This window comes from Bicyclus anynana, chromosome 27 (genome assembly GCF_947172395.1).
Source record: "Bicyclus anynana chromosome 27, ilBicAnyn1.1, whole genome shotgun sequence".
NCBI classification, from domain to species: domain Eukaryota; kingdom Metazoa; phylum Arthropoda; class Insecta; order Lepidoptera; family Nymphalidae; genus Bicyclus; species Bicyclus anynana.
In genome coordinates, this window is record NC_069109.1 from 3,503,584 (window position 1) to 3,522,783 (window position 19,200).

A 19,200-nucleotide genomic window follows, 5' to 3' on the forward strand; every position below is an offset into this window, starting at 1 on the left:
AGTAATTATAAATAGAACGAGGCGAGTCTTGAGAGTTTTAAAAATAAGTACAGCCTAAACTAATATAGGCAATCATCGTGAAATTATCAAAATAAAAATAAATACCAAAATATAAGTTCAAAAACGCGGCGACCAAAAAATTTTCCATTTTATGTTGATATATAATTTTATTACTGTTTTTATAGCTTTATAACAAATACGGTGTAACGAGTAATAAAATATTCCATATAATAAAAATGGTAGACCTATAGTTTCTTGGATAAATGTTAAAATTACCAAATCAAAAATATAATTTCATTCTGTGGTATTTTTGGTTAACAGCCGTAGCGATACCCCGTGTGCATGACTTCATACCCGCGCTGTCTCCCCCCCCCCCCCCCCGTCGCCCGCATACCATGGGAGTATCATGAAAGAATTGCCAAGATATAGACCTACGGTGCTATTGATTTATTTAATCTTCACTTGCTTAGCATTCATTTCACCTTAATAATAAGTAATTTTTTATTACATTTGTTGTGATCTCTTTTCTTACTAAAAAAAGTCACTACTGACATAAAAGATGCTCTTTTATTGAATATCCATAAATTGGTGCCGCTACCAGGATAATTTTGACGGTCTGTAGTATGGGTATCAAATATAGCATAGTAAATTAAATCGTTATAAGAAAGCAAAAGTATTTGAAAAATAACAATATTATTCATTAGGTTAGAAGCCGTGATAGCCCAGTGGATATGACCTCTGCCTACGATTCCGGAGGGTGTGGGTCTGAATCCGGTCCGGGGCATGCACCTCCAACTTTTCAGTGGTGTGCATTTTAGGAAATTAAATATCACGTGTCTCAAACGGTGAAGGAAAACATCGTGAGGAAACTTGCATAATTTTCTTAATTGTCTGCGTGTGTGAATCTGCCAATCCGGCCAGCATGGTGGACTATTGGCCTAACCTGGTCAATGGTCAAAATGCATGTGTGGAATCCGCATTGGGCCAGCGTGGTGGACTATTAGCTTAACCCCTCTCATTCTGAGAGGAGACTCGAGCTCAGCAGTGAGCCGAATATGGGTTGATAACGACGATTCATTAGGTTTCAGCTTTCAAGTATTAAGATGTAAAATAAAACACAGAGTATACAACGAAATCAGTTTATTAATTCATAGTGCATGTATCAGCTCGTGACGTCAGCTGCGTCGCCCTCTGCGTGCAGCACGTGCAGTCGCTTTGGCGCCACCTTGTGTACACGGCGGCGGTGCGTGTACAGGCACGCGCTCTGGCGGAACTGGCGCCCACACATGTCGCATGACAGCGGCTTCTCGCCTGTGTGTATCAGCTCGTGCTCGCGGAGGCATTTCTTATCCTGAAAAAAAATGGTCTATACAAAACTGCAGCGAATGCCACAATATTGGACATCAGTGGCACTGTTGTCTCGAAGAGGACCAGAACTTGCTGTCTAATGGCAACGCAGCGTAAAACCGTGGAGACCCTTGGGCCATGGGTGTTGAACTGTGTGCGTGGCGGCACCTGAACTGGGTCCTAACTGAAAATCAGTGCTGCATACTTTTTTTATTGAAAGTATGCGGCAAAATGCTGAGTTGGGGCCTTTTTCTAGGTTGTGCCACATATTACAGGGCATTCTTTAGTGCTCCACTGTTTGAGTGGGCAGTTACGCCATAATATGTTATAATTTAGATGTAATGTGATATGTGGCATTACTTAAAAATAAAGATCTTATTTCTTTCTTCTTTCCATGGAGTCGCAGTGCCAAAAAATTTTACCGAATAATTTCACCGCGGCTAGTTGCCTTGATTGCTGACAGAAGGGCTGGCTCATTTGCGTAAAGGATCAGCCTGGCTGTCCAGCGCGGAAATGCAGCCAGTATTCTTGCCACCATTCCACGTGGGCATGATTTGTATAGTTATTAGGATAAGTTAGCTTAAGTTCCATATTGTATTATTTCTCAATTTAAAAAAAAGCGTAAAACTAAAGTCAATCTTTACATACCAATCATGAGGCAAAGCTAGGACGTCCCTTTATCAGCGGTCGAAGTGACGCCAATCGATTGGGATAGCAGACTCCGTGTAAAGGGACTATACAATTTCTTCTTGCGAATATTTTTTTCATATGTTTCTTAAAATAAGTTTATTTTAATAACTAACACACTGGCATTCTGCTAGATTATAAGCAAATTCAATAAATATTAAAAGTTTCAAACGGTTAAGGAAAACCATCGTTAGAAAACCTCAGAACCAGAGAATTTTCGTAATCCTCTGCGTATGTGAAGTCTGCCAATCCGCATTGGGCCAGTGTGGTGGACTATTGGCCTAAACCCTCTCATGCTGAGAGGATATTCAATCTCAGCAGTGAGCCGAATATAGGTTAATAATGATGATGATGACGATGAAAAGTTGACATAGATAATTCCTGAAAGTAGCGGTCCAACATAATCTATATACAGAGTGTTAAATAGAACAGGTGCCGAGGCCAGGCTCACCCGGAAAGCGCGGCCGCAGGTCTGGCACAGTATCTTGTCGCCCGACTTTTCCTTAAGACCGTGGTGCGCGCGCCGCACGTGGCGCGTCACGCAGCGCCGCGTCGCCAGCGCCTGCGACAATCATTTACAATAGGCTAGTAAACCGTTATATCACGAATTTTTAAATATTTTTTTGGCAATACAAACAAAAACGCTTTCGGTTATGATGGTCTATATTTTATCTGTTTCATGACGTTACGTAAACTGACACTAAACCTTAACTAAATGATATGTTTGACAAAATTATTAGTTAATAATTAGTTTGACGTTCAATCAAGTGCATCATAAAACAAATTTGTGACGTAATTGATGTCAACTCACCTTGTGACATATGGGACACTTGTGTTGCGTTTTCCCCATATGGTTATAGTTCACATGGTCGTTCAGTTCCCTCATGGTGCGGAATGCTTTTTCACACATTGTGCATTTACATCTGGAAATTAAGTTTATAATTTAATATTTCTATAGTATTCTTGTGAGCCGTGATAGCTTAGTGGATTAGGATATGACCTCTGTGTTTACTACAACCTCCGCACGTCAGGCGTCGGTGCTGGCTACGTTTATTGCACTGAAAAGAACGTCGACTCTCGCGTAGGTAGGTTATTTTTCGCACCGCGAATTAGTGCTACCTGTTACGTACCTCAGTCGTTGTCCGACAGTTGAAAGCAAAACGCGCGTCGTTTTTTGACGGAAAGTACGCACGCGGGACGTGATCTATGGAGCGTTTTTTTGGGAATTTCCGTGTGATCTTTTGTTGTTGTTGTTGTAGCCTAAAGAAGAAGTTAAGCGCGTGTGAATTTGGATAGCCCCTGACCGATTTTGTCACCGCGGTAGTGTACTGTTATACCTAACCGTAGTACCCCATATTAATGACTAAGCAATAAATAAGCTATTGTATTGTAATAATTGGTATTAAAAGCTATCGGGCTTAGATACCCATTCAGTCGTGACTTACGTATACGATACGTTTGGTGATACGTAAAAGGTCGCATTTGAACTAACTAACTTTTAAGAAATTAAATATCATTCGTCTCAAACGGTGAAGGAAAAACATCATGAGGAAACTTGCATAATTTTCTTAATTCTCTGCGTGTGTAAAGTCTGCCAATCCGGCCAGCATGGTGGACTATTGGCCTAACCTGGTCAATGGTCAAAAAAGGTCTGAGCGCTAGGCACTGACTTGTGTACGTCGGCGACGGCGTGTCTGCTGGCGTACTTCAGGTGCTTCTCGAAGGAGTCGCGCGACACGAAGCGCTTGTCGCATGCGATGCACTCGTGCGACACGCGCGCGGCGTGCGTGCGGGCGTGCGCGCGCGCGCCCTCGCGCCGCACCATCTTCCCGCACACCGGGCACTGCTCGGTGGGCTGCGGCGATGTGTGGATCCTGGGGGATGGGGAATGTAATGTAAGGAAGCTAAAACTGTATGAATTTTCATCTAATTACGATAAAAAAAAATTAATAGATTTTGAAATTTTATAATCTCATTTATTTTGCAAATATCCGTACAATCTTTCCTTTTTATGTACAAATTAGTTAACATGGACCCTATTTATCCGAATGTATCATAAAAATCAATATATTCAAACCTAGTCATCATCCCCATTGGTTACGTTTGATAGGCTAGTTGACACCTTTTTTTTAATTGTTCTTAAATAATTCTTCGTTCTTCTAGATGAAAAAAATCTTTTTAACGAAAAAATTGAACCGACTTCAAAATCGGTTTAAATATATTTATTACTCCAAAAAAGAACGTACTGTTCACATAACTTAGAGTTAACATATCGCCATTTTTGCAGACAGCATGCATTATTGTAACAAAATTTTTTACATTTTTTTTTTCAATATTTTGTCCAAGTTTGTGAGGATGTAGGATTTAATCGATTTCTTGAATGCTTTTATGACTAATTATATTAATCACAAAAATAAACTAAACACACAAAACAAAATAAAGTAAAAACACAAAATCACTGAACCTGCTCGGTTGGTTGCGGTGATGTGTGGATCCTGGGGAAATGGGTTGCGTTCAATTAGTATGGATAGAAATGCAGAAGCAAGTCGTCGTCTGCGTAGTTCAATGAGCCTAGTGGCAGTTTTCAATGTTTTCATACTGTAACTATCGCGTAACCGTAAACGCGAATTTATATGGAATAGAAACAGTTTTGCTGTAGTGCCACTAGATGGCGCTTAATTCCTTGGAAATTCGCGTTTACTGTTACGCGATCGTCATAGTATACCACTAATAGTGCAACTAGATGGCGCTTAATTCTTTGGAAATTCGCGTTTACTGTTACGCGATTGTCATAGTACTAGACACACAGAGGTAGGGGATATTTTTATGATATTATAGCTTGCTAGACTAATACTAATGATGATTTTGATGACGATGGTGATCTTGAAGATGATGAGGATGATGATGATTTTGATGATGATGTATACTAACTGTTGGTGTTTGTTGAGCGTGTTCTTGAAGGCGAAAGTCTTCCCGCAAGTGGTGCACTTGTGACCTTCCCGATGCACTTTGAGTGTGTGTTTGTAGCGCAAATATCTGCTCCTGAAACAGAATGCAATAGTGACGTCACTCCAAATTCAAGATGGCGGACAGATTTTTCTTATTAGCCATTTAGATTTATAGCCTCAATAGCTCAACGGTAAGAGCGGTCGGACTCATCACCGAGGGGTGGTGGTTCGATCCTCGCCCCGTTAGTCTATTGTCGTACCCACTCCTAGCACAGTCTTTGTCGACTAGTTCGAGGGGGATGGGAATATTGCTCATATTTAAAAATATATGGCAAATTCTTAAAAAAAAAGATACAGGTATCAGACTGAAGAATTATGCTCTTATTGCATAACAACTTGTAATAGTTTAAAAAAAAATAAATGACATCACACTGAATTCAAGATGGTGGACAGAATTTTACTAAAAAAACGTAACAGACAGACAGACAAACTTAATCATGCATTTATACTAATATGGATTGCATTATTGTAGATAGCAAAATATCTTGTTATTTTTTGTATGTAGTAATTTCATTACACTATTTATATAGACGGATTTAAACCATTTTTCCACAAATAGCTACATTATATATGTGTAGCTGTAAATAACACAGGCTAAAGAACATGTCCCAAAATGGGCCTTTATTATTTATAATTTATAAGCAGGTCGATAATGTTTTTACGGATAGAAGATCAAATTGCTGTTGAGAAAATAATTTTCAGAATTTTTGGAACCCGCATTAGTTAGATAAATATTTTTTTGTTTCGCTCCCCTGTCTACAAATGGGGATGATGACTAGGTTTGAATATATTGATTTTTATGATACATTCGGGTAAATAAGGTCAATGTTAACTAATTTATACATAAAAAGCAAAGATTGTCTGGATATTTGCAAAATAAATGAGGTTATAAAATTTCAAAAACTATTAAAAAATTTTTATTGTAATTAGATGAAAATTCATACAGTTTTAGCTTCCTTACATTAAATGTGACATTTTTTAATATATGAACTACAAAGATAAACGCACAAATAACAAAGATATTAGTAATTTTGTTTGAACGCGCATACAAATCTAACGATCATTACATTACCTATGACGTCATTTTTTCGAGCCATTTAGTATGGGGCGTTTTTCAGGGATCCGCGGCAGCGCCGCAAATCTGACTCTTTAAATCTCTGTAACTCCGAAAGTAATGATCGCAGATACCCTGTTACTTTTACAAAATTGCTTTACTATTAGTATACTCTTAATTTATATACAATTTAAAAAACTGTCATCATCCCTATTAAACATAAACAATACAGTAAAAGAGTTCAATTCAATTCAATTCTTCTTTATGGCTTTCATTTGTGCCAACTGGGCACTGTTTATCTCGCCAGTGTCGAGTAGATGGAGGAGGCACGATGGAGATTGTTCGGTGAAGGCTGACAAATTTAATTTTGAGAATCTACTAAATAGTTAATATTAAATGATATTATTTTGTTAGTTCTAAACCTAAAACAACACAAATAACATATATTAATAAACAAAATATATAAACAATATTACAATTTGATCTTATTACATTCTACATATTTACATAAAAATCTACAATATGGACTAAACACAAACATTAACAAACATTTAACACTTAAAGGACGAGGGACTTTTGGGGGAAGAACGTCATAGAGAGGATGAAGAAGTCTGGGACAGTTAAAAAGGAGATGAGTGACAGTGCCTTCATCCAAACCACACTCACAGATAGAGTTATCCCTAATCCGGAGCTTGTTTAGATGCACAGGTGTACATGAGTGACCAAGACGCAAACGGGAAATAGTTGTTAGAACCCAACGTTCAGTCATTTTTTGAAAGAAAAACCAGGGACGTCTTGGTATATTTGGCTGGATAGATGAATAATGTTTGCCTTTCACCAATTTTGATTCATTCCAGAAGGACTCCCAGGATCTATCCAGATAAGTTTTTGCAAGGGCAGTCAAGTCTTGTGAAGAATTTTCAAAATGTTCAAGGGAGCCAGTTAGCACAGCAGCTTTTGCACATGAATCAGCAGTCTCATTTCCAGGGATTCCGGAGTGACTTGGGATCCAAACAAGCAAGATGGATAATCCTCTTTGATAACTTGACAGCAGAGCTTGCCTGATCTTTAAGATAATGTGAAATCTTGATTTGCTTTTGAATGGGTTTTCTTTAATGGACAATAAACAACTTAAAGAGTCTGTAAAAATAACCGTCTGTTGAATGTTATGGGACTGTGCAAACAGGACTGCTTCCAATATAGCAGTGGCTTCTCCTGTGAACACAGAAGACTCGGGAGGACATTTGAATTTCAATATTATCTTATACCTGGGAACCCAGCAGGCAGCACCAACGCATCCATCTGGGGATAACTTTGATGCATCAGTATAAATATGCAGATGATTTGACCAATTTTGATTAATAATGGCTTGAAATTTAATGCTAGTATCTGGGGCTCCTTTAACTAGGCCAAGATCTGTGATGATAGGAGGGTTATATAATAGAGCTTTATATGAGGTGGAAAAAAGTGGGTTACATTGGAATTTTGATATAGGATGAGGGAGGCTATTAAATTTCAAGAAGCTATCTAGCAAATAGGAAGAGGAGTAACGACAGTGGGGAGTGCGGGATAATTGAGTTAATTTGGCCCAAAGAGGATGTGATGATAACTGTAACACTTTGCTAACATACCGGTCACAAAGATATTGGCGACGGATAGATAGAGGAGGATCAACACATTCTACCTGCAAGGCATTAGTGGGGGAAGATTTCATTGCTCCTAGAATAATTCTAAGGCATTTAAATTGAATTTTATTTAATTTTTCGCTACCTGCTTTGTTAAAAGGATCCATAACAAACAAACAGTAATCCATATGACTTCTAACTAGGGCATTGTATAATAATTTAAGTGAATATGGGTGAGCACCCCACCAGACCCCGGCAACTGCCCTTAAAACATTAATGCCCTTTTCACATTTTTTAACCACATATTCACAATGAGCCAATCCGTTCAGTCGATTATCTAAATAAATGCCCAGGAATTTGACATTATCTTTAAGGTTGATTGGTTGATCCTCAATACAAATTGGGAAGTCAGGGAGGGATCTTTTCCGGGTAAATTTCACTGCCTGACATTTGTCTACTGAAAGAGACAGACCATGGTCAGACAGCCACTGGTTTAGATAATACAAAGCAGAATTTAATCGACAGGATACTTCTTCTATACTGCCTGAGCTGTAATAGAGGACTATATCGTCAGCATATTGCAAAATGTTACAAAAACTGTTAACAGACAATTCCAAATCATGAGTATATATGCTATATAGCAGAGGGCTGAGAACAGAGCCTTGAGGAAGACCTTTCCAGACTAGCCGGGGGGGAAGAGAGGAAGACTGGTGTTTAACCAGAATGGATCTGCCAAATAGCAGATTACATATGAGATGTACCATCCTCGGAGGAATACTCAGCTTGAGCAGTTTATGCCTGAGTACCGGAAGAAGGACATTATCATAGGCAGAAGCAATATCAAGGAAGACACCCACTAGGTACTCTCCTTTTGTAAAGGCTAAACGGATGTCTGTTGTCAATATGCTGAGGCTGTCTGTAGTACTCATACCCTTCCGAAATCCAAATTGCGAAGAGGGTAGAATATTTCTGCTTTCCACTATCCACTCCAATCTATTTTTAAGCAGGTGTTCTGTCACCTTAGCTAATGTAGATGACAAAGCTATGGGTCTGTAGGAATTTGAATTTAGAGGATCTTTACCGGGTTTGAGTAAGGGAATGACAATTTGGGATTTCCAGGAATCAGGGATAGAGCCAGATTCAAAACAATTATTAATAATATTAAGAAAATAGGATTTAGCTTTGTCATTTAGATTAGTTAGGAAAGAGTAAGGCACGCCATCTTCCCCTGGTGTTGTGTCTTTTAGACCACTGAGAGCCACTTGAAGCTCAGAGAGTGAAAAGGGGGCATCCATTTCATCAGAGGTTGGAGCTGGCGTAGAAGTCAGAAATAAGTCCTCATTGGGGACAGAGGGTGGAGCCAGTTTGTTTGCAAAGTTGTCAAGCCAATCGGAGGGATTATTAGAAGTTCGGTCAACATGGTTAAGGGAACGGCGGAATCTTCTAATATTTGTCCAAACAATAGAGGAAGGAGAACGAGGACTAAGGGATTCACAGAAACCCATCCAGCCTAACTTTTTCTTTTTTGATACAACCCTTTTGGCTTTAGCATCGAGTTTTTGGTAGACTAAAAAATTTCTTAGGGACATACAAGACGAGTATGCCTCCTCTGCAGAGGTTCTTTCCCTAAATAAATCACTGCATTCATCATCCCACCAGGGAGGTGAAAGCATGTGTTTTTTGGGAGGATGTTTTCTTGGGATATGTGAATCAGCCGAACGTTTAAGACAATTTAGAAAAGATTCATAACAAATCAAAGTATTTTCATCCATCTCAAGACTTGGCAGGGAATCAATCGTGCAGTCAACCGATTGGGCATATGCTGCCCAATTGGCTTTTTTAAGTTTATATTTTAAAAGAGGGTCATAGTTGGGGATGGGAAGGGATCTATTATTTAATGAGATTATGATAGGAAAATGGTCACTGCCATGGGTGGACGGCAGCACCCTCCAGTTCATTTGGGAAGCCAGGTTTGAGGAGCAGAGGGAAAGGTCCACTGCAGATTTTGGATTTTGACCAGGATATACTCGACGTGTAGGAGAACCATCATTGAGGATGCAAAGGTTAACATCGTCCAGTATATCTATAAGTAGAGGACCAAACCCATCAGTGGCATGACACCCCCACATATTGTGGTGAGTGTTGAAGTCACCCATGACTATGACCGGACTGGGAAGAGAAGATAGGATAGATTGGATTTCAGGAAAAACAGAAGAAGAAGGGTGAGGAATATACAGAGACACAAAAGAAATATCTAAAGAACGAACAGCCACAGCATTAAACTGTTGGCTGTGCGGAGGGAGAGCAATTTGGGAATAAGGAAGGGAGTGCCTCAGAAGGATGGCACTACCAGCACAACCGTCATCCCTGTCGTCCCGCAAGCAGGAGAAACCTGGAACCCGAATACGAGAACCTGGAATCAGCCATGTTTCCGAGACGGCAACAATGACAGGTTTGTGCAGATTTATGATGGAAATTAATTCGTGTTTTTTGGAACGTAGGCTTCTACAGTTCCATTGAAGTAGGGTTATTGGGTCCATTATTGAGAATTTTGAAAAGTTGGGATAAGTTATGGGCAACGTTGGGCGGTAGGGGGATTTCGCTACAAGGAGCTATAATATTGACTAAAAATTCTGATAATATTTCTAAAATTCGACCCTGAGAAGTGACATCAACATTATTATTGTTGAGAGCGCAACCATTTGGTTGGGATGAGGAACATTCACCAACAATATTCTGATGAGCTCTTTTGTCATACCCTTTCCCCAGAGGTGCACGGGGTCGAGGGGAGCGGAATATTGTCTGGCGATATGAAGTTGTTGAGGGATGTTGAGATCTGGAGGGAGTCCTAGGGGAAGAGGAAGGCATTTCTTTTGCTACCTCTGCATACGAGGTACGCACAGGGGGGAACTGAGACGCTGCTTCCATGTAAGATATATTATTTTGTGACATTACCAGTTTTATGGACTGCTGACGAGAGAATTCAGGGCAGTCCTTGTCTGTGGCAAAGTGTTTGCCAGAACAATATAAACAAGTAGATTCAGCCTGTGTAACAGGGCATGAATCACCTGAATGGGGTTGAGCACATCTGTAGCATCTCGCTTTGGATCTGCAAGCCAGTTTAATGTGGCCAAACCGACAACAGTTTTGGCACTGTATCGTGGGAAATTTGTACACTTCGACACGGAGAGAGGAGTAGTAGGAGTAGAGTCTTTCAGGGAGCATCTGCCCTCTGAAAGTTACTACAACAGTCTGGGTCGGCACCCATGTGGTTACACCCTCACTGGTGGTTTTCCTATTTAATCTTCTGGCCTTGAGAACGATTCCACAACCAGTAGGGAGCTCAATAGACTCTACAAATTCGTCCATCGTCCATTCTATTGGTACACCTTTAACCAGACCCATCCTGGAAATGTTGTATGTCGGTATAATTGCTTTGTATTTACATAGTGTTAATATTGGGTTAGTCAAAAATGAGTTGGCACTCTGTGCCGAGCAAAATTCAACAATAATTTTGTTACGCCCTACATTTTTAATGCCACCTTTAACAATTGAGTCTATTTTATTTTTGTGCAGAAATTGGCCAAAAGTTATGGCTCTTAAAGAGGCACCAGACGATGGGTCAACTACATCACGTGACACTTGGACAATGAACGGACCTTTGTCATCTAATGAGTATGATTTGGGGCCGTCGGAAAATGATGGGTGAACATATACATTTTGTATGGAAGGAATGGATTGGGAGTCATTGGGTTTTTTGGAGGATGGGACTTCTGCATCCTCTCCGTGTCGTTTACGGGATGGACCCGGGTCTGGGGGCTTTGGAGGCGGATCTATGTCCATCCTTCAATTTTTAAAATTATAGCTACAATAAACTATAATAATTTACCACCACCAAAAGAGTTAGTAATATCTTAAATATCAAATATTTAGACTGTGTAAAAACACAAAAAAGCGCCGAAAAATCACCGAAATCTCACTTACACGTGCGTCAACCAAGGTTACCCGTGAGCGAAAAAAAACGTAAAAGAGTTCAAAACAGCCAATAAAAACACTGGAATTGAATTCATATCCGGTGTAAGCTGTCAATGTCATGTTATATTGTCAAATGTCAATAAGGCACAAGTTAAAAAGTAACATTAAATCATAGACAGAGCATCATCAAACAAAAAAATCCTTAAATTGCTTTAAAACGCCATAAACGAACGCTACTATGCGAAGATCATCGACAATCTGTCAGGGCGTGAGTTACAAGATATAATGTTGCCATGATAAAAATTCTTAATTAATTTCTAATGAAAAAAAAAATATATTTCAATTATTTAATTTAAAAAAAATGCGGGTTCTAAAACTTTTTTTATTTTGGGTTTTAAGCCCTATATTTTATGTTCTTTTAAGATAAAAATAATTAGTTCTGCTTACTTGACACTCGGAATAAAGGCCCAGCCTCCATACAAAATTGGGATATGTCCCTTAATCCCCCTATTCCTACAGGAATGGAAACTATGGGGATAAAACAACTGAGGGTCCTGCTAGTGACAAATAAAAAACTGTACTTACTCGAAACACTTATTGCAATCTGAACATTTGAATTTGCCGTCAAGGTCTTTGAGTCCAGCTTTATCTTCGGAGACATCGTTCTTTTTTGGCGCCAAAACTTGATTCGTTAGTGCGGCTTTCCTTTTCAGCTGTAAGGTGAATGAAAAGGATAGATTGACATATTGTGATGTTAGATTTATCACATACATTCATGATGTGAAACAGTGCTCGTTTATCAACTGCTGCTATAATGGGGATGATGACTAGGTTTGAATATATTGATTTTTATGATTCATTCGGGAAAATATAGTCAATGTTAACTAATTTATACATAAAAAGCAAAGATTGACTGGATATTTGCAAAATAAATAAAATTTCAAAATCTATTAAAAATCTTTTATCGTAATAAGATGAAAATTCATACAGTTTTAGCTTCCTTACATTAAATGTGACATTTTTTAATATTTAACTATAAACATAAACACACAAATAACAAAGATATTAGTAATTTTGTTTGAACGCCCATACAAATCTAACGATCATTATGTACCTACGTCATTAGTTCGTACCATTTTGTATGGGGCGTTTTTCAGGGATCCGCGGCAGCGCCGCAAATCTGACCCTTTAAATCCCTGTAGCTCCGAAAGTAATGATCGCAGATACCCTGTTACTTTTACAAAATTGCTTTACTATTAGCATACTCCTAATTTTTATACAATTTTAAAAAATGTCATCATCCCTATTGCACCATCTCCGTCCCTCTGACGTCATGTTCCGCACCCTGTATCGAGTAGGACTTAGACACTTGCAGCTTGCAGTGTGCAGTGAGTACACTGATACTTAAATTGGTACTCCGGCAGACACTGTACCACGCGGTTGAGCTCTCAGTTTAGTTTGTCTACAATATGTACTATGATGTTTTATTTATCACATACCTACCTCTAATGGCCAAAGGTTGGGCATTAGTGACACATTGGTTGCTCTTCAAATCCTGCTAAATCTAGTATCAATGTCATTGATTTTTATCGCTTACCTTCCTCAAAATGAATGAAACGAATGAAGAAATAAAATCTAGTAACAACAAATACAAAGATCGACATCCAAATCACCTGGCTGTTCAATTAACAATACCACAGGCGATTCGAGGATTCGAAAAGATGGCAAATACTTGATTAAAAGCCACATATGACACATACAATACATGGAGCTTTTTTCGCTGGGGAATGTTGCTTCTTATCGCAGAATTTTCCTACAACACCTCAGCTCATAGTCTGACGACTGATTGCATGAGAAAAACAGAACAAAAAAAACCTTTCTCAAAATGGCGGGTGTCAGAGCACTAGTGACGAGGTGGTCGTTCTTTAGCAATCACAGTATGTCTAGCTTGGGTACTGAAACTTGAGATAGTGCTCTCTTCTATGCCCTAGCAGCCATTCTATCACGCGGTTGAGAACTCCATTAAGTTTGTACAATATGAAGTGTTGTGTTATATTTTACACATACATACCTCAAATGGCCAAAGTTTAGGCAATGGTGACATTGTGCTCATTTTTTAAATGCTGATTAAAAGGCTTCCATTGCATATTCTCCTTCCCTCTGTCACTGTACTCCACACTTCTAACCCGCGCAGGCGAAGACTTCATTACATATATTATCTAGTCAGCGCCGGCCCGAAGTAAATTTTAGAATGGAGCGAGATCCAATTATAGCGCCTGCTTGCTCCTAACATTATACTAGGGACATTTGAAAAGTTCGTAGCCTAACCTAATATAGACAATCGAAAAGAAAGAAATTTCTTTTGTTTTTCTTTACCATTTTGGCGCCCTCTAGGATTTTGCGCCTGGAGCGACCGCTCCGCTCGCCGTATGGACAGGCCGTGTATCTAGTAATAATGTCTTCAGTATTTATCACTTACCTTCCTTAAAATGGCGGGTGTGAGAGCACTAGTGACGCGGTGCTGGTCCTTCAGATGCCGCAGCATGTCTAGCGCGGCGTAGTACACCAGAGAGCAGTGGCTACACTGATACTTGAGATAGTGCTCCTTCCTGTGCTCCGGCAGCCACCAGAACTTGATGTACACATGGCATATGTCGCACTGCACGAATTTGGGCTTCTGTAATAATATAATCTTTTTTACAAAAAAAATGGAGCCGACTCCAAAAACGTATTTCATTAATTTTGATTTTAACACAAATTTACTACACCGATTTTCATAAAAATGAAATAGGACCAATCTGAAAGTATACTCTTTCAAACCAAAATGAATGAACCCTATTGTAAATTTATATGTAAATATATTCAATGTAATAACACTAAGCTGTAAATATTATGTGTATGTGCTAACAAAATTTAGTGTTCTTTCAGAAATGTGACTAACAACCATACAAAAAAAATCCGCTATTTATAGTGTCAAAATTAAGCTGAATAATAATCAATTCTTGATTCCCAGCTTACACCGATCAACCTCTAAAAGTGTGTCTTCCTTACCACGCGACATTGGCGAAGTAAATTGTACCCAGTTGGTACAGCAGCAAGCCATAAAATCAAAAATTGAATTGAATTGAATCAAAACTGTAATAAATGACTAAGTTATGAAATAAACATTAAAAAAAAATGTTTTTATAATGTTTGTTACGACGCGTATATTTTTTTCCTTCAAAAAAAGGAGGAGGCGAACCTCCTCTTTTTTTGGAGTCAGTTGAAAAGTAATACATTTTCATAGATGATCTGCAGTAACACCAAAGATCAATATAGCTCAAAGAATTGCAATAGGCAGGTATCCCAAGGTGCTGGAATGGTGGCCCGGCACCGAAAAGCGCAGTTGGTCGACCCCCCACAAGGTGGACCAAAGATATCAAGCGTGTTGCAAGTAGCCACTGGCTCAAAACTAAGTTATTCAGACATCCTTGAAAGAGGCCTGTGAGGCCGTGGATATCCATCGAGTGATGATGATGATGATGATGATGATGATGATGATGATGATGATGATGATGATGATTATGATGATGATGACATCTTCATAGCCATATTACACTACTCATTTTGTTGAAATTTTTTTAATATTAATAAATCCATTGTTTCATGAAATGATAACCTTATTTTAATCTTACCTGTACATGCAGTCTTGCGTTATGTTCCTCTAAATGAATTTGATCTTTAAACACTTCAACACAAGATTTACATTTGTATGTTGCATTTATATAATCTTCTTCTAACTTCCTCTTTTCAATGCTGTCCAACAACTCTTCTTCAGTCATATTAAGTCTCAAAAATCCTTCTTCTTTTATGCATTCTTCTCCATTTTTTACTTTTCGTGTGTTCCCATTTTTTGATCCTCTATTTATAGTAGATTTGTCAGTTTTAATTTCTAATACATTCACCTCAGGATAGACATCTCCATTTTCTAAATCTATTTCATTTTTTATGTTGCTATCAAATGTATCAAATATTGTATCTAATTCTATATTATCTATCATTTCAGTCTTTTCTATTTTTTGAGAAAACTCCTTTTCGTTTTTAATTTTTCTTTTGATTGAGACTCTGTTAGCATCTTGTTTTATTTTTTTCCTATTCAATGACAAAGGTTTTATTTCTATTTTATTGTCTATTACATTTATTTCTTCTATGATATCTGTGGTCATGTCTTCATCACTAATATTGGCTAATTCATTTTCTATTAACATATTTTGTTCTACCTCATCTTTTATATCAATATCTGGTCCACAGTCAATAAAATTATCTACTACATCACTTTTAAATATAATTTTTTCATTATATGTGTCTTGATGGAAATATGATAGTTTTGATAAGCTGTATTCTGGTTTTAACTGAAACCAAAAGAATATGTGGATTAGTTCCTGTTCCCATGGGAACAGAGACTTGTGTGTGTATGTTTGTGTTGGGTTAATCTTGTCCTTGTATTATGTATACACTTCATTAGAGATTCAACTTCTTTAAAATTTTGTTCAAATAAGAATTAACACAAGATACTTACATCGATCCGCCCCTCCACAAAGCGGGTGATGTGTTTTTGAGCAATACACACTTGTTCCCTGAACCTCGCCTGTCTCCGCATGAAGTGGTCACACTCCCAGCATATAAACAGCTGTGTGGCATCTCTACTGAACATTATCTGTGAAAACATTACAATTGTTAACTGGTTCTAGAGGGGACCATTTTTCAGTATTTGCAGGACCTTCTTTCTTCTTCTTCCTTCTGGGCCGGTTCTGCACTTGGCCATGAGATTGGCCATTGTACGTGGCTTCTTCTTCTTCTTCTTCTTGATGTCGCAGCTCTGCAGGTCTCTTGAGGTCCTGTATCACGTTGACCGTTACCGATCTATTGTGATCGCCACTGACTAGATATCCCCTCCAATACTGGTTGCTGCCAGGTACAGCAGCAGTTTCTTGGCTGGGATGTGTTTCACCTCCTCTGGATCCATGTATCCATGTTGTACGTGGCTCCTTCGTGTAGATTTCCATTGGATTCACTCCATCCAGCCGAGTTCAATCCAGAAGCTTAGCCCAGGTCGCCGGCGGAACCTTCTAATACAGGTACATACTTACCAGAAGGTTTTAGCCTTTTACTAATGTCATTAGTTTTGACAACTGAATAAAATATATTATTTGAAAAAAAAAAAACTTAACGGCGTTCATCATCATTTGGCAATGTGCTGTCAATTTTAGTTTAGGTTATAGCCGCAGGACTTCTTCCATAAAAAGGACTCTATTTTACTCTACACCATGGCAACTCTCATGCTAAGAATGGAATGGAATGCAATGACAAATGATATTTGTCTCATTTGTGTTTGTGATTTGTATTCTTTGTTTAATTCTAGGATCTGCACCTGATTGGGCTATATATTGTTTTAAAGAATATTTCCCATATTATACAAGTTTGTATAACTTCACTAAATGGACTTTACATTTTATAGCATTATATAGTGTTTGGTTGTTATACAGAAGGAAGAAAAATGTATGAGTAAAACTTTTTCATCAATACACAGTATAAGAGAAAGGAGAAAAAAAAAATACACAGTGAATTTCTTTTACTAGACATGTTTACTATTTGAAAGTTTGTGATCAACTAATAATATGATAACGTGTTAAGTCCATGACTTTTACATATATAATTTTATATATATAGTCAATAGTGTAAACAAGCAATCCCAATTTGTAAACAAAAGAACAAATTTGCAGAGGTGTATCTAAACAACATGCAGCACACATTGGATCCAGCAACACTCCAAGAGGCGTTCAGAGACCTGGGCGGCCTGCTAAGCTTCTGGAGCAAGCTTGGTTGGCTGGAGTGACTCCAGCGGGGACCAGCACTAAATGGACCTATGTACAATGGCCAACCTCTACTAACCAAGTGTGGAAAAGGCCCAAGAAAGAAGAAGAAAGAAGAACAAATTTCTTAAAATATGTTTTTTTGCATGATGCCGACAGTAGTATTTATTATGGGCTAAGACAGTAAAGAGACACAAGCATGTAGACAGCTGCACTGTTTTAAATTAAGTAATTTTGGCAATTTACTACTTTTTATTACATAATTGTTGTTATAGAGAGTGGGTGTAGCGCTATAAAGAGTGTATCATTGTATGGAGAGCAAACTAAACCAATCAAAGCCATGTGATGTTGACGCTTTAGAGTTTGACGTTAAATCGAGTTTACACTGTATTTATTTCCCATTGACGTGGGAATACAGAGATGAAAATATACAGCTTATGACACTCGCAAATAACGTGACTTTCTAGTGGTAAGAGAGTTTTAAGAGTTGGTCCTGTAGATCCAGACATTACCCTCTACAATACCAAAAACTTTCGTTTGTTCATTATCAACCCATATTTGGTTCACTGCTGAGCTCGAGTCTCCTCTCAGAATGAGAGGGGTTATACCTATAGTCCACCACTCTGGCCCAATGCGGATTGGCAAACTTCACACACGCAGAGAATTAAGAAAATTCTCTGGTATGCAGGTTTCCTCACGATGTTTTCCTTCACCGTTTGAGACACGTGATATTTTTATTAAGAATTTCTGAAAATGTGCACAACTAAAAAGTTGGAGGTGCATGCCCCAGACCGGATTCGAACCCACACCCTCCGGAATCGGTGGCAGAGGTTATATCCACTGGGCTATCACATAACTTTTACCTCTATATATATATATTAGTATAGGTACCTTTACCTTGTAAGCTTCTGAGTCCGACGAAAGTAGGAAAAATAAATTGTTTACACCGTCCTTCAGTTTGCATAGTTGGCTGAGCTTCCTGTCAGCGCTCAAACACGTACAACATAGCCTCTTTAGCACATATTTGCAGTAGTCTTCCATTATTCAGATTATTTTAATACAATTTAATCCATAAAGTCCCTAAATTGTTTTGTAAAATACACAGATCACTATAGACTAGTAAAATATCAACAAAACATTGTTTTTTTTTTAATTTGACAATATCAATTGACATTTTATAACAGTGTTGCCAAACCTAATTCAATAGGTATAAAATAGATAAAATAATAACTTATCCTCTTCTTGCCTCAGAGCAATTGCAAATGGAACAGTGTAACCCAAATTCGCTAACTAAATTGTCTGTAATTTTTTGTGGAGGACGAGGTAAACTCACATCAAAAAATTTATTTAAAACCATTATATAATTTGTGCCCTTGGACTACACAAAAGTATTTTGAATATCAATACCATTGACACCGTCTATCTATATATCTAAGATCAATACACGTATGTCTAATTTTTACACAGATTAACAAAGTCATCACATAAAGGCCGTACAGACTACTTTAGTATTTTAGTCGAGTACGAACAATTTTTAGATTTACTTTACCACCCAAAAATCGTTCGTAGGTATCTATTAATCTGTGGTTCGTAACTTAGTAGTCTGTAGTCTGTAACTCTATAGTGATCTGTGGTCTGTAAGGCCTTGTTTA

The 19,200-nt window shown here is 38.2% G+C and overlaps 1 protein-coding gene and 1 long non-coding RNA gene across 2 annotated transcripts; both read right to left on the reverse strand.

Annotated features, from left to right (window-relative positions):
- Positions 1–1,129: 1,129 nt before the first annotated feature.
- Positions 1,130–18,660, reverse strand: LOC112056935 (zinc finger protein 14 homolog). The gene is made up of 10 exons (XM_052890384.1): positions 18,446–18,660; positions 16,255–16,392; positions 15,371–16,087; positions 14,176–14,373; positions 12,282–12,409; positions 4,966–5,076; positions 3,705–3,908; positions 2,846–2,957; positions 2,486–2,596; positions 1,130–1,351 (listed from the first exon to the last, which is right to left on the reverse strand). The coding sequence occupies exons 1-10, from the start codon at positions 18,587–18,589 to the stop codon at positions 1,163–1,165; spliced, it is 2,052 nt and encodes a 683-aa protein (XP_052746344.1). The 5' UTR covers positions 18,590–18,660; the 3' UTR covers positions 1,130–1,162.
- Positions 6,337–11,744, reverse strand: LOC112058197 (uncharacterized). The gene is made up of 2 exons (XR_008252272.1): positions 11,706–11,744; positions 6,337–6,448 (listed from the first exon to the last, which is right to left on the reverse strand). It is a non-coding gene; the product is annotated as an uncharacterized LOC112058197 (long non-coding RNA).
- Positions 18,661–19,200: the final 540 nt, after the last annotated feature.

Excerpts from the sequence above, each read along its gene's own strand:
- LOC112056935 (XM_052890384.1), bottom strand. The coding sequence starts at position 18,589 with ATGGAAGACTACTGCAAATATGTGCTAAAGAGGCTATGTTGTACGTGT. Across the intron at positions 16,393-18,445 it reads CGGACTCAGAAGCTTACAAG|ATAATGTTCAGTAGAGATGC; the intron begins GTAAAGGTACCT and ends ATGTTTTCACAG. Across the intron at positions 2,597-2,845 it reads AGTGTCCCATATGTCACAAG|GCGCTGGCGACGCGGCGCTG; the intron begins GTGAGTTGACAT and ends TGATTGTCGCAG.